Source organism: Notothenia coriiceps, unplaced genomic scaffold, assembly GCF_000735185.1.
Source record: "Notothenia coriiceps isolate Sejong01 unplaced genomic scaffold, NC01 NC01_scaffold00024118, whole genome shotgun sequence".
Classification (NCBI taxonomy): Eukaryota; Metazoa; Chordata; class Actinopteri; order Perciformes; family Nototheniidae; genus Notothenia; species Notothenia coriiceps.
This window is the reverse complement of record NW_011356819.1, coordinates 27,491-40,786: the sequence shown is the minus strand read 5'-3', so window position 1 is coordinate 40,786 and position 13,296 is coordinate 27,491. Positions and strand designations below refer to the sequence as shown.

At 41.4% G+C, this 13,296-nt stretch overlaps 3 protein-coding genes across 3 annotated transcripts in view; 2 read left to right on the top strand and 1 right to left on the bottom strand.

Annotated features, from left to right (window-relative positions):
- Window positions 1–445: 445 nt before the first annotated feature.
- cmbl (carboxymethylenebutenolidase homolog (Pseudomonas)) lies at window positions 446–3,457 on the top strand (the record flags this gene model as incomplete). The annotated part of the gene is made up of 4 exons (XM_010782094.1): window positions 446–585; window positions 807–949; window positions 1,549–1,640; window positions 2,977–3,457. Coding segments are annotated over 4 exons (555 nt in total), but the record flags the coding sequence as incomplete, so codon positions are not given.
- Window positions 3,458–3,921: 464 nt separating this feature from the next.
- cct5 (chaperonin containing TCP1, subunit 5 (epsilon)) lies at window positions 3,922–9,121 on the bottom strand. The gene is made up of 11 exons (XM_010782091.1): window positions 8,892–9,121; window positions 8,453–8,513; window positions 7,672–7,836; window positions 7,073–7,271; window positions 6,796–6,988; window positions 6,521–6,670; window positions 6,319–6,438; window positions 5,563–5,748; window positions 5,337–5,474; window positions 4,502–4,682; window positions 3,922–4,261 (listed from the first exon to the last, which is right to left on the bottom strand). The coding sequence occupies exons 1-11, from the start codon at window positions 8,994–8,996 to the stop codon at window positions 4,134–4,136; spliced, it is 1,626 nt and encodes a 541-aa protein (XP_010780393.1). The 5' UTR covers window positions 8,997–9,121; the 3' UTR covers window positions 3,922–4,133.
- A 448-nt stretch (window positions 9,122–9,569) lies between these two features.
- mtrr (5-methyltetrahydrofolate-homocysteine methyltransferase reductase) overlaps window positions 9,570–13,296 on the top strand; it is a gene marked incomplete at its 3' end in the record, with an annotated part of 24,792 nt that continues 21,065 nt past the window's right edge. Inside the window, exons 1-5 of the mRNA XM_010782092.1 lie at window positions 9,570–9,653; window positions 11,194–11,338; window positions 11,509–11,656; window positions 11,816–11,933; window positions 12,019–12,460. Of these exons, the coding sequence (XP_010780394.1) occupies window positions 11,195–11,338; window positions 11,509–11,656; window positions 11,816–11,933; window positions 12,019–12,460 (852 nt within the window). The remainder of the gene's footprint in view (window positions 9,654–11,193; window positions 11,339–11,508; window positions 11,657–11,815; window positions 11,934–12,018; window positions 12,461–13,296) is intronic.

The following is a 13,296-nucleotide window of genomic DNA, read 5'->3' as shown; positions in this document are numbered from 1 at the left end:
CATTATTATTTAGAGTCATTGCGTGCCTATTGATTTGAACACGATCCGTGTATCCATCATTTCCTGGTCTTCTCTAAAGAAGAGGGACCAATGAAAACGTTGTCATGTTGCCGTTGTTCAGCATGGAAACATTCATTAGCTAACAATGACATTATTGTTCTATTAATATAAAGGGAGGTCAGGTACTCTTTAAAACAGCTGCTAGTTATGGGTACTTTTTACTGAAGTACATTTCAAAGCCTCTTTACTTTTACTTGATTAAAGGAGTTTAATCAGTACTTCTACTTTTACCAGAGTATTTTTAAACACCAGTATCTGTACTTCTACTTGAGTAAAGGATGTGTGTACTTTTGCCAGCTCTGCATGTGAGTATAATCAATATAATGTACAATATAAAAAAAGAGTGAGTCATTTCTGAGTAAAAGTACAGGACAGTTAAACATGTTCTCACGCTTCTGTCTTTGTTTTCTCCTGCAGTGCTGTGTGTCCTGACCTTTTCGTTGGGAAGGAGCCGTGGAGTCCTTCCAATGACTGGTCCAAATTTCAGGAGTGGTTTGAAGAAAAAAATCCAACCAACATTAACAAGTAAACTCAAAGCTTATTATCACCTTGTCTACTTTTATTCCACATGGTTTTATAACATTTCCCCCCCTTTGCACTCATTATGGAGGAGACATGACATGGAAATCAAGACACTAAACTGTGCCAGTTATTCCTATTCTAGTGTTTCATCGAGTGCATTCAATGCTTTTTTTTCTTGTATGCAATCGTTTTATTACATCTCGGTCCTCATGGTTCCTTCTCAGAGAGGTGGATGCAGTGCTGCGGTTCCTGAAGGAGAAGTGTGGGGCCAAACACATCGGAGCGGTGGGTTTCTGCTGGGGGGGGTCCTCCACTCATCACCTCGCTCTAAAGTACCCAGAGCTCAAAGCTGGAGTGTCCGTCTACGGTAAGTCAACGCTCGTGTTCTATTCATTTAAATCAATGTACATGTCCCCATGTGGAAACATTTGCTCCTCCTAATTACCATTAAACTGTCATTTATATGCAACCCTTGTTCATAAAAACACATTACAGTTTGATTGCGGTTTACAGATTGCATTAGTTTAGTTGATTTGCGATTTGATATAACTCAAATAAACATATAAAAGATAATTTGTAATTACTTTTGAAGGAGTGACAAACCAAAGCAAGTTACACTAACTGATAAAGGTGATTGCCTGTTGATCCTAGCATTTTGACATTCATTATTTTTTACAATTCCTTTTAGATTCACACACTGAACATGGATGTATTATATATTCCTAAAAGTCCCAAACAAAATGTATATCACAATTCTGTTCATTCTTCACTTTTACATGTGTGCTTCATTTTCAAAGATTCAAAAATGTACACATCTTTGTTGCATCCTATTGTGTACTCAATCATTTGCAATAATTGTGTGGTTTTAAAGTCCATAAAGTCTCTACATTTCACACAATGTGATTTTAAAAATATTGTGTTGGTTCATGATAATGATCTGTTTTAATGGATCATGTGACACTGCAGGGATCGTCCGGGAAAGAGAGGACCGGTACGATCTGAAGTTTCCCACGCTCTTCATCTTCGCAGAGAACGATCACGTTATCCCACTGGACCAGGTTTAGGAACTTTATGAATATACTTTTTAACGTGTAAAATATAATAATGTTAGTCTTGTTTTAGGACAATACTGATGTTATTCTGGTTATCAGAGGTGGGAAGTAGTGGAGTTTAAATACTTACTTTTTACTTTTCTTTCTTACATTTTGAACACAAATACCTATACTTTTACTTTAGTTTTAATCTGCGTTTCATTACAGTTATTAGAGCACTTTTCCAAATGCTCAAAGCTCTTTCCATTACATATTATACATATCAGACATGGAACAGTGAATACAGCAAATTAGGGTGAAGTATCTTTCCCAAGGACACAAAGTTATGGGTACCTTTTACTTGAGTAAAGAAGTTTAGTCAGTACTTCTACTTTTACCAGAGTTTTTAAAAACTTTTTTTACTTCTACTTGAGCAAAGGATGTGTGTACTTTTGCCCTCTCTGCTGGTTATTCATTCTGGTACTGTAGCATTAGGGCTGCAAAATTCCGGGAATTTTCAAAGATGGAAACTTTCCACGGGAATTATCTGGGAATGTTCTAAATTGAAGGTTGGCTCTTCATAGGGAAATTAAATATAGTTGGGGAAAGTACATTTTAGCATAATCTTGACTAAAACAAACAGATGCCATTCAAGTACACTTGAATATCCATGCACACTGCTTACTGCATGGCTATTGAGACCACACAAAGGTTTCGCAACAGGCTCACAAATGTGAGAGTGGAACAACTGGTTGGCATTCGGGCAAACCTAAGGCTCTTTGAGCCTGACACAGAGCCATCCTCAACAAGGCTGGACAGTGACACTGAGGATGTTGATGAGGCCCAGGAAGAGCTCATTGACTGTAAGGGTTTAGCCAAAATGCAGAGGATTGCTTGAAGGAAGATTTGCATGTTTAATGTGATTTTTGGAGGGAGAAGGGCTCTTTTTATTAAACATTTTGAATGGGACTTTGTGGGGGTTTTTGGATGGGGGGGGGTGCATTTTTGTTCATTTTTTTTGAATGAGTGGGGTTGGGGGGGATGAGTAATATTTAACTCAACATTCCTGTTTTCGTCTTTCAATGAAACAAATAATTGTTCAATAAAATAATTAAAACTTGTTCTGTTCTACTTAAAAAAAAAAGAACATTTGTTTAATTTTGCATCGAATATTTCCCAAATTCCCCAGCTTAACTTCCCATGGAAACTTTCCAGAAATGTTCCTCCCCTTTGCAACCCTATGTAGCATCAAATCAGAGGCAAATTCAATATAAAGTACGGTAGATATCTTTACTTTATAAAGCAAGAATCTCTGCTGTATAACCACATTTAGAACCTGTGCTTGCATCCCTTCTCTCCTCAGGTGAGTGTGCTTGAAGCGAAGCTGAAGGAGAAGTGCACGGTGGATCACCAGGTGAAGATCTTCCCGGGTCAGACGCACGGCTTCGTCCACAGAAAGAGAGAAGACATCAACCCTGAGGACAAACCCCAAATCCTGGAGGCCAGAGGCGACATGCTCGACTGGCTCAACAAGTACATGTGAACTAAGTCAGGACCAAAGGAGCAGGTGTCACCCAGAATTTAAAAAGGTCAATCATGGACAAAGTGGCCCAAAGACCCTGATAGTGTGATGTAACCCTGCCTGTTAGCCCTACATGCTAAATATGTATCCACAAGGTATGCACATACTGGAGCATCTAAGGAGATAAATGTGTATAGATGTATGTATAATATTTTCTACGACATAGTAAGCATTTATTTTTACCCAGGATGACCCCGTCTGCTTTCATATTGTTAGTCTGTTCATTATTGTAACAAAATAAAAATATCTTGGCCAGCGAGCAGAGAGGAGTGATGTTATACATTTAGTTTATTTGCTGATCTCTAAAGTGTTTTATTTTGTAGGTCTGAATGTTGATGTATGGAACTGTGAAAGCTGAGGCAGTGATTTGGATCAGGTTATAGCTTTATGCATTAGTAATTACATAATCAAAATATGGGTATTATGATTCACAAGTGCCTTAAAACTATTTTTCCTAAAGTCTGTAGGTTCAACACAAAGTTATTCTCTTCAATTTATAACTTTAATCAAAAGTAATCGTCTCCCGTTTTGTGCCTTTGTATTTTTCATTAACCGCCAATGGCCCTAACATTAGTACCACAGCACTTTTGACTTGTCCCAAAATGGTATGAATGCAATATTTTCCATCAGTTTAAGAATGCAAGAATAAAAAGTGATTTAGTACGTGGTTTATCCGTCAGTTTGCCGACCTTCTGTGTACAAATAAAGACATGTAATGCACACCCATCATGGAATACAGCTTTAATTACCAGGTTCATATTGTGGGCTTGAAATCAGATACCGGAGAGTCTGGAAATGTTTCAACGGACCAACATTTTAATGGTGACTGATACTAGAACAGCTTGAACATTTTGTATCAAATGATAAATAGCAAGACGCAGTGCGGTTTGGACATGGAGCTCGGGGAAGTGCCTAGTGGAAAGAGTTCCAGGAAGCCTTCAGTCCTCGGTCTCTCCGGGGGCGCGGATGTCGTCGATCTTCAGGATCATCTTCACGACCTGCGTGGCCAGAGAAATCTGCTGCTTCTTACCGATCAGAGTCTCCACCACATGCTGCTGCTTCATGTCTGAGCGGAGGAAAACAAACATTCATATCAGATCCTCTTGCTTTCACATTAAAAAAGGGGGGTTACCTTGGTTGGTGATTGGCTAATGGTTACACAAGCCTAAAAATTGTTATGACATCATAAAGTGGCCAAAATCTGATCAGCTCATTTTCAGACACATGTTGATGTATAAAAGACACTTGGATTTTGCATAATAGGTGACCCCTAAGAGTGGGATCACTACAAGTCCTGCTCCCTCACCATTGGTGTTTTTGCGCAGACAGTCGATGCCGAGGAAGGGGTTGTTCTCTTTGACCTGTCGGGCGCGGACCTCTGTCATGGTCTGGATGGGGTTGTACCCGCTGTTCTCGGCCAGCGCCATGGGGATCACCTCCATGGCATCAGCAAACGCCCTCATGGCATACTGCTCCAAAGAAGGGCACTACAGAGGAAAAAGACACAGAATTAAGGAAACTGAAAAAGATTGTTGGTGTCGTTATAAATCCAAGCTCCTAACCCTCATCCAAAGTCATATTCAAGCCCTTTTCAAGATGCATGTATAAGCCACATACTGTTTACCGATTATTGAACTCCATCACATTAAATATATTGTGTTATAACCAACCAAACGTATGTTTCCTGTCAGTCTACAGAACTTGTTTAAGGATTTTCAGTACCAAAAGAAACCCTGCAAATAACTCCTGCATTTCATTTAGCTCAATACTAAAAGTATCTGCAGGTTGTAGGGATGCCAGTGATTATTCGTTAGTCTCCATAATCGAATATTATTTTTTAAAAATCGATTTTATTTATATATATTTTTATTATTAATGTTTTTTTTCTGGCTTAGTTTCAACCAAAAATATAGACTAATGCTAATAATAGTAATAGGCCATTGGTCACACCACCAGTTTGTTTTACTGTAAACTTGGAGGAAGCCTGCGTGCAGAGCAGACTGTTGCAGCACGCTACACACCGACCCCGCCCTCCCTCACACGTGGTCGAATAATCGATTATTATTCGCCAGGGCTGCCCAATAATCGATTTTGATCATGGTCAGTTTCTGGCAACCCTAGCAGGTTGTGGTTCGTCTTACCTTATCTGCAGCCAGGTTGACAGCCAGAGCGCATGAAATGTCTGAAGCGCCGCCTCCATACACAATACGGTTGTCTCTGACCAGATTACGGATCACACACAGAGCGTCATGGAGAGCGCGCTTGGCCTCTTCAATGATCTAATGAGACGATAAAATAACAACCAATGAGATCCATGAATGATAAGATGATCATGAATGGACAGGTGAAGATTTGAAGCCCACGTACCATTTTGTTGCCTCCACGGATGAAGATGGTTACGGCCCTGGTGTTTTTGCACTCCTGGATAACCAACATGCGGTCCTTGGTGGTACCGAAGGAGATCTCCTTCACCAGCCCAGCGGTGCCCAGCTTCTCTGGGGTCAGCTCGGAGAACCTCGGCACGATGCGGCCTCCTGTGGCAATGGCGATCAACTGAGGCGGAAACACGACAATTGATACTTCAGCACAAACAATTACAGGACTTCATGATACTTGTCTTTGGCTCCTCCCCAACTCTGCCTTTTTTCCGTATTATTCCAGTGATTGTTTACTTTTATATTCTATTTTATTTACTTTTACTATTTGATCCGTTTTATTGTACACCGTAGCTATGCACACACATGACTATAAAAGCCTTGAACTTCGGCACAAACGATTAAAGGACTTCATACTTTTTGCTCAACACCACTACATGTTCATAGATGTATATATTTTTTAAACACTTCCAAATGTGTTTTTATTGTACCTAAGGTAAATGAGTTAAGCTCATCAATAATACAGTCTTTAATAAATAAGACCTGCCCAAGTTTCAGTATTCAACTCTACAGAAATGGGTGCACATCGTTACATATAAAATATCAGGGAATATTGATGGCCAACAAACGTCTCCTTCTTGTGCCGCTTAATTGCAAGACCGTATATGGACAGAATTTAGGAAGCCATGGTATATTTTGTTAAAAAGTAACTCTACATCAAGGTACCATCTTATGAAAAATATCTCACCTCGATCTCAGGCCCTCCGACCCAGCGAATGGCGGGCAGGTCGTTCTGCAGCAGGAGGTGGTTGGCTTCATCATCAAAGCCCCACTGGCAAATGGCCAAGTTAGCACCATTGCTTTTGACCTTCAAAAGAGAGATGTGTTTAGATTCCACATGTACCTGTATGGATGTTACATTTCAGCACTTCAGAGGCTGCAGCACTCACCTGGTGGATCATCTCTAGGAACTTCTCCTTCTCATATTTCTGGAGAGCTTTGTAGTCCGCAACGCAGGTCACATCCAACTTATGCTTGGTCTTCGGCTTTGGGGGCTCAAACGGGCAGGTGAGGATGGCCATTTTTACATTTTTCAGTTCCTGAGGAAGGACAAAGAAAAAATAATTGTCAGCATTATCATCTTAGAGCAGAAACAAATAAGTAAAAATGCATGCAAGTTTCCCTCAGCTCTCCAAAAATACAGGATCATTCCCCTGGTTTGTACCTTGGGCATCTGAGGGTGGCTGAACTCTTTGTCCACGATCACCCCCTTGATGAGCTGTGTGTCTTCCAGCTTGCCTCCCACTTTGCCCTCCATCTTGATCAGCTCAAAGTCTACGTCCTTCCTGTCCATGTCGGCCACGGTCAGGATGGCGTTCACTGCGATCTCTGCCATCTGTCTGTGACACCGGTTGATACTGAAAGAAGAAAAAAACGGCAGAACTTTAATATCTTTGCCGAGTTCGCACAATTCAGTACAGCCCAATCGAAACAGGACTTACATTTTGGATCCCAGTGTGGTCATGGCGGTCTCGATCAGAGGCTCCGTGTTGTTGGGATCGCAGAGTAGGGTTTCAGCGATTTTGTCGAGCTGCGCAATAGCAACCTTTGCTGCCTGGTCGTAACCGTCGGAGATCCTGATGGGATGGATTCCTCGGTCCAGCAGCTGCTCAGCCTGCTCCAGGAGAGCTCCGGCCAGCACTGAGGAGGAAGAGGAGAACACAGTGAGACAATAGAATAGTCACACACAGTGAAATGTGTTCTCTGCTTTTAACCCATCCGAGTACCAGGGGTCTAGTACTAAGAGCAGTGGGCAGCTATTGTACAGCGCCAGGGGAGTGAGGGGTGTCCGGTGCCTTGCTCAAGGGCACCACGGCAGGGCAGGAGGTGAACTGGGACTTCTCCAAGTACCAGTCCACACTCCATATTTTAAGTCTGGTCGGTGACTTGAACCGGCGACCCTACAGCTCCCAGTCCAAGCCCCTACTGACTGAGCCACTGCCGGACCAATGACAAACAGTCGCTTGAATATGCTTCAACAATGTCAGGTGATCTGGAGGAAAGCTTTAAATTAGTTTGGGAATCGTTCCCTTTCCCGTACCGACAACTCCAGTGGTTCCATCCCCAATCTCATCATCCTGGGACTTGGAGAGCTCCACCATGAGTTTAGCGATCTGGTGATCCACATCCATCATGCTGAGGATGGTGGCTCCGTCGTTGGTGACAGTCACCTCTCCATCCCTGTCCACCATCATCTTATCAAGACCTGGAAAGAAAGAAAATTCTTTAGAGAATGCTAGATCTTGAATTACTTATTAAATAAATGTAAACATAGTATTGGGGGGGGAAGTAGTGGTGAAATGTATGTATGGTTAACTCACTTTGTTAGAGATATGGTTTATGCTAATGTTTAATTTATCTTGCTAGATTGTTCTTGATATTTATGCTGTTAAATTTGATTGTGTGTTATTTTATTTTGTGAACCAGGAGCATACACCTAGACAAAATCAAAATTGATTATTCATTTTGAAGTTAATAAATCGTTGAATCTTATCGAATACATTAGATAGATCGTTTGATCCCCTGGAAATTCAGGCATTAAGTAAATGACAAGACATATTTAAAATAACTTCTACGCAATACAGTGCAATGACGTGATGCCATGTCAAATAATGCAACAACAAAAAGGGAATTTGTAATGCAACGGCAATTAAAATCAAGTACATAGTAAATATAGTGCAATGTATTATTACAAATTGCTGATAAATATATATAAAAATGCAAAGATGTGTCGGTGCACCTACGCAGTATTGAAGGCCTCTACAATGATTAGCATTTTTTAAGGAAGTCTTTTGTGTGTGCACTGCATTGATTTTACTCACCATTTGGTCCCAGAGAAGTCTTCAGCGTTGACGCGACTGCCTTAGCTGCCATAATATGAGACTGCAAAACATTTCAAAATCACATTTCAGAAAAACAATCTTATTCTTGGTCTCTACATTTAAAAAACGTATACAGACTTAAGTTGCCATATGCAAACCAATAAAAGGGTTTGAGATGATGTGCATCACTAATGACATTTTTGGGCGTAGCAACAGCCACCGCGTCAGAGAAAGCACATGGGCCTCGATGCTAGCATGACTGGCTAATCCTTCGTAAAATGCTAGTCTGTTCCATTTTCACCAAAAACCTTCGTTATTTAAACACAATGGTATACAACATGCATATTGTTGGCTCACTATGTATGATGATGCCCCACCCCATGCAACTACTAGCAAGTTAGCATGTTGCTAGCTTGCAGAATTAGTTAGCCCATTGTACCTTAAGTGCGTCAATGCCCGACAGCCGAGTCTTCCTGTCCTGGTCTTTGATGATGATGAAAGGCCTTCCATACTCATCAAAAGCCAATGTCCCCAAAGAGGACATCTTGACTTCGCGGTTGGAACACTTTAAAAGTGTTCAGATGTAAAATAATCAGTTTCTGAGAAGGAAATGTGGACCGAGGCTGAACTGCGAGCAGCACGAGTCTGCCGGCTGCTTCTGGAAGGATCGTGAGTTGGGGAGGGAGGAACCAAGTAGCCTTAAGTACGTTTCATTATTAAACATTAAAACTCCCTTTATTGCCAGGAATCAACACACACATAACATTGAACTGTTTTGAGACTGTTCTGAGACTGTTCTGAAAACTATTTAAATGTTTTACATAAAGAATAACTAAGGTTAGAAGTAAAACAACTATATAGTAGGGTGGTTTCTCCCGATCCCGTTTGCCCCATCATGATCTCGCGTTAGTTCCAGAGAAGCTGCATGGGAAGGACTGCTAAGTAGCCTTAGTGCGTCTTAGGTCTTATTATTACACATTAAAACACCCTTTCCCCCCAATAATCAATAAACACTTTACATTGAACTGTATTGAAATTGTTCCGCAAACGATACAATCGTTTTATAGATTATAGTTTAATGTTAGAAGTACAAATGTGTTTTTTTGTAATGTGGTTTCTTCCGATCACGTGTGTGCCATGATCTCGCGTTAGTTCCTCCTGGAGATGCATGGGAACGAGTGAAGTGAGTGGATTTCAAAAGGTAGAAAATATTTTAAACTTTCTTTACATCCACCTCTAAATACATCTTCGGGATTTTGCTTTGTTTTAAAAGGGATACGTTTAGTTCTAAAATACAACATCCAAAGGGGCTTGTCAGAGTTGTGTCAGAGTTGTTGTCAGAGTTATTACTTGTCAGTTCGCTATCTATGCTAACATTTATTTAGCTGCAAGTGTTATTGATTTAGTATTAGATAAGAGAACGATAGACAAAATTCTCAAAACCATCGTGTGCTCGGGTATCGTAATGTTAACAACTGATGCAATATCCGGGACCAGTTCTATATGGTGGTGTTCAGAGCTGTTGTGAAGGCTTTTCTGAGGCAGCCTGTTTGTAACCTGTTAAAATCTGCATTATCTAGGTAAGAAGAGATCCATTAAACACAATTTGACAGCTGAATACTTGATTTATTACTCCTCTACAGTTGTGGTGTTGTTTTTGTCCAGCCTTGTGTTGTTAATACCTTTTTATGTTTCTTTCTGTGCCTCTTATTACAATGTTTCATAATGCTGTTTTTGACCTGAATACTTGAATGCTTTGGCTATACAGTGGGAAGAGGGCAGGATATATCCTCCTTTATTGCAACATGCTTTGTTAAAATATTCAGACATTTGCTCTAGTAAAAGTGATAATACCCTGCATCCAGGTCCCATGTCATGGCCATTTCTACTGATCGTATTTCCATTGTTGAGGTCTACTAGAATAGATATAAATTGTGAAATTTTCCAAAATCACATTGGTTTCTCATACAGCATCTCTGTAGTATGTGTATTCACTCTCTGTCCTAAACGGCTTGTTGGAGCTCCTGCCCAGTGTGCTCTGATTGATCGGGACGTTGCGAGGCTCGTTGCTGCGAGGAGCGGACAGGTTTCCGGGTCGGCGGTATAACGAGACACAGCGAAACTCATCCTGAGCACACACAAACACTCACAGCCGAAGTAAAAACAATAAGTGTGGCTTGATATTGAGTAAGAAAAAGGTTTATAACGCTGTGAGAATGGGTCTGCGGAGAGCATTTCTCCGCCATCCCAACTCGTCTATTACCAGCTTTCAGGGAGCTCTATGCAAGTCAATGGGACTCCCTGTTAGTTAGCCAAGGGATCCTGGTGTGTGAGGTGCTCCAAGGATTGGTCCATTTGGGCCAATCCGGTCATTTGTTGTTGATTTGGGTGTTCACACGTCACAGAACCCAGGAAGCAAACAATGCACAATGAGAAATCTCCAACGAGGCGTTCTGGGGCAGCATAAAAACCTTCATAACACACAAGGAGGCGGTTAATAACCGGAAAAGCATGACATGGGACCTTTTAAGTAAAAACAATTTCAGCATCAAAATACACTCAACGTATCAAGAGGGAATGTAAAACTTACTAGGTCCCTTGAACAGAACTAACTAAGCCATCTTTAATGTTATTATGAGTATCCCCTGTGCTTTTCCAACAAGTCAAAACTGTGAACATCTTATGTAAAGGGTCTATTAAGAAATGTGTAAATCTACAAAACATTATTTTTAACTCTCCAGCATGCCCTGTGAAGCAAAGCCTCGGTTTGTGGTTCTCTACGGGTCTCAGAAGGGCCAAGCTGAGTCCATAGCAGAGGGAATAGCCGATGAGGCAGAGGAGCATGGACTGGTGGCTGAGCTCAGCTGCTTGAACCAGAATGAAAAGGTAAGCATTTGCACATTATAAAACCCGTTTAAGACCATGCATGGCTGTTGACTCACTAAAACTCACTAAAACTAAATGTGATATTGCCTTGTGATTTATATAGATATAATGAGATATCACATCAGTTAGAGGAAACATCACTCACTGAATAATCATATCACTGGTTCCAGTACAATCTGGAGAAGGAGAAGGACCCCGTGGTCTTTATTGTGTCTACCACTGGAGATGGGGAACCGCCAGACAATGCCCTCCAATTTGTAAAGAGCATCAAGAAGAAGACCCCTGACCACTATAAACACCTTTGCTATACACTTTTAGGTAAATTCTACGATGAAGTAGCTCTTCTTCAATCCATTTTTCACCATGGGGGATACTGATTTCCAAACTGTCTGTGTATATCCTTACTCTGCAGTGTTTACCTTCTCAGCAGGCAGTGACTTGAGAAATATTTCATCTGTTTCTCTTTCTCTGCTCCAGCTTTAGGAGACACCAATTATGCAAATTTCTGCAACTGTGGGAAGACGATTGAACGTAGTCTCCAGGAACACGGAGCCAAACAATTCTATGCGACAGGTTATGCAGATGATGGTGTAGGGTATGTTCTGCAGAAAATACATTCAGAGTCTCTTTTTTTTGTATTACATTGCTGTGCATGATACTGTTGACTTTGTTCACTCTAGACTTGAGGTGGTCCTGGACCCCTGGATTGAAGGACTTTGGAAAGCAATCAACGGAGCCTTATCAAAAATGGCTTCTGATAGGACTGACTACTCGAATGCAGGAGCAGGGGATTCAATAAAGCAAACTCCTGATTCATCCATACCAGATGTCCAACTTAACCTCTTGAGAATAACTGACCAGAAGGACTATGGGTCGACTGGAGCACCTGTATCCAAATGTGCAACCGCAGCTTCGGCGTCTGCTGTGTCTGATCTCAGGCCAGCTGTGTTTCCATCCCAGCCTCTTGGTACTGCCAGTGTTTCTGCAGCAGTTCCTCATGTTACATTGGCAGCTTCCCTGACTCACTCCCTGCCGCCGCTGTCTGAGTCCTCTCTAAATGTTCCTGCACTGCCTCCCCCCTACCTCGATGTCACCCTTAAGGAGGCAGACACTGTGCAACAGGTGAGGAAAACTGCTGCTGATAAAACCAGGATTTTAAAGGGGACCTATTATGCAAAATCTACTTCTTCATGTCTCTTCTACATCAGCATGTGTCCCCTCTTCTTCATGTCTCTTCTACATCAGCATGTGTCCCCTCTTCTTCAACATGTGTCCCCTCTTCTTCATGTCTCTTCTACATCAACATGTGTCCCCTCTTCTTCATGTCTCTTCTACATCAACATGTGTCCCCTCTTCTTCATGTCTCTTCTACATCAACATGTGTCCCCTCTTCTTCATGTCTCTTCTACATCAACATGTGTCCCCTCTTCTTCATGTCTCTTCTACATCAACATGTGTCCCCTCTTCTTCATGTCTCTTCTACATCAACATGTGTCCCCTCTTCTTCATGTCTCTTCTACATCAACATGTGTCCCCTCTTCTTCATGTCTCTTCTACATCAACATGTGTCCCCTCTTCTTCATGTCTCTTCTTCATCAACATGTGTCCCCTCTTCTTCATGTCTCTTCTACATCAACATGTGTCCCCTCTTCTTCATGTCTCTTCTACATCAACATGTGTCCCCTCTTCTTCCTGTCTCTTCTACATCAGCATGTGTCCCCTCTTCTTCATGTCTCTTCTACATCAACATGTGTCCCCTCTTCTTCATGTCTCTTCTACATCAACATGTGTCCCCTCTTCTTCATGTCTCTTCTACATCAACATGTGTCCCTTCTTCCTTCATTGTCTCTTCTACATCAACATGTGTCCCCTCTTCTTCATGTCTCTTCTACATCAACATGTGTCCCCTCTGTGGAAAGAGACTGAATGTTTCAGGAACAAAGATTCTCTCTGTTTTT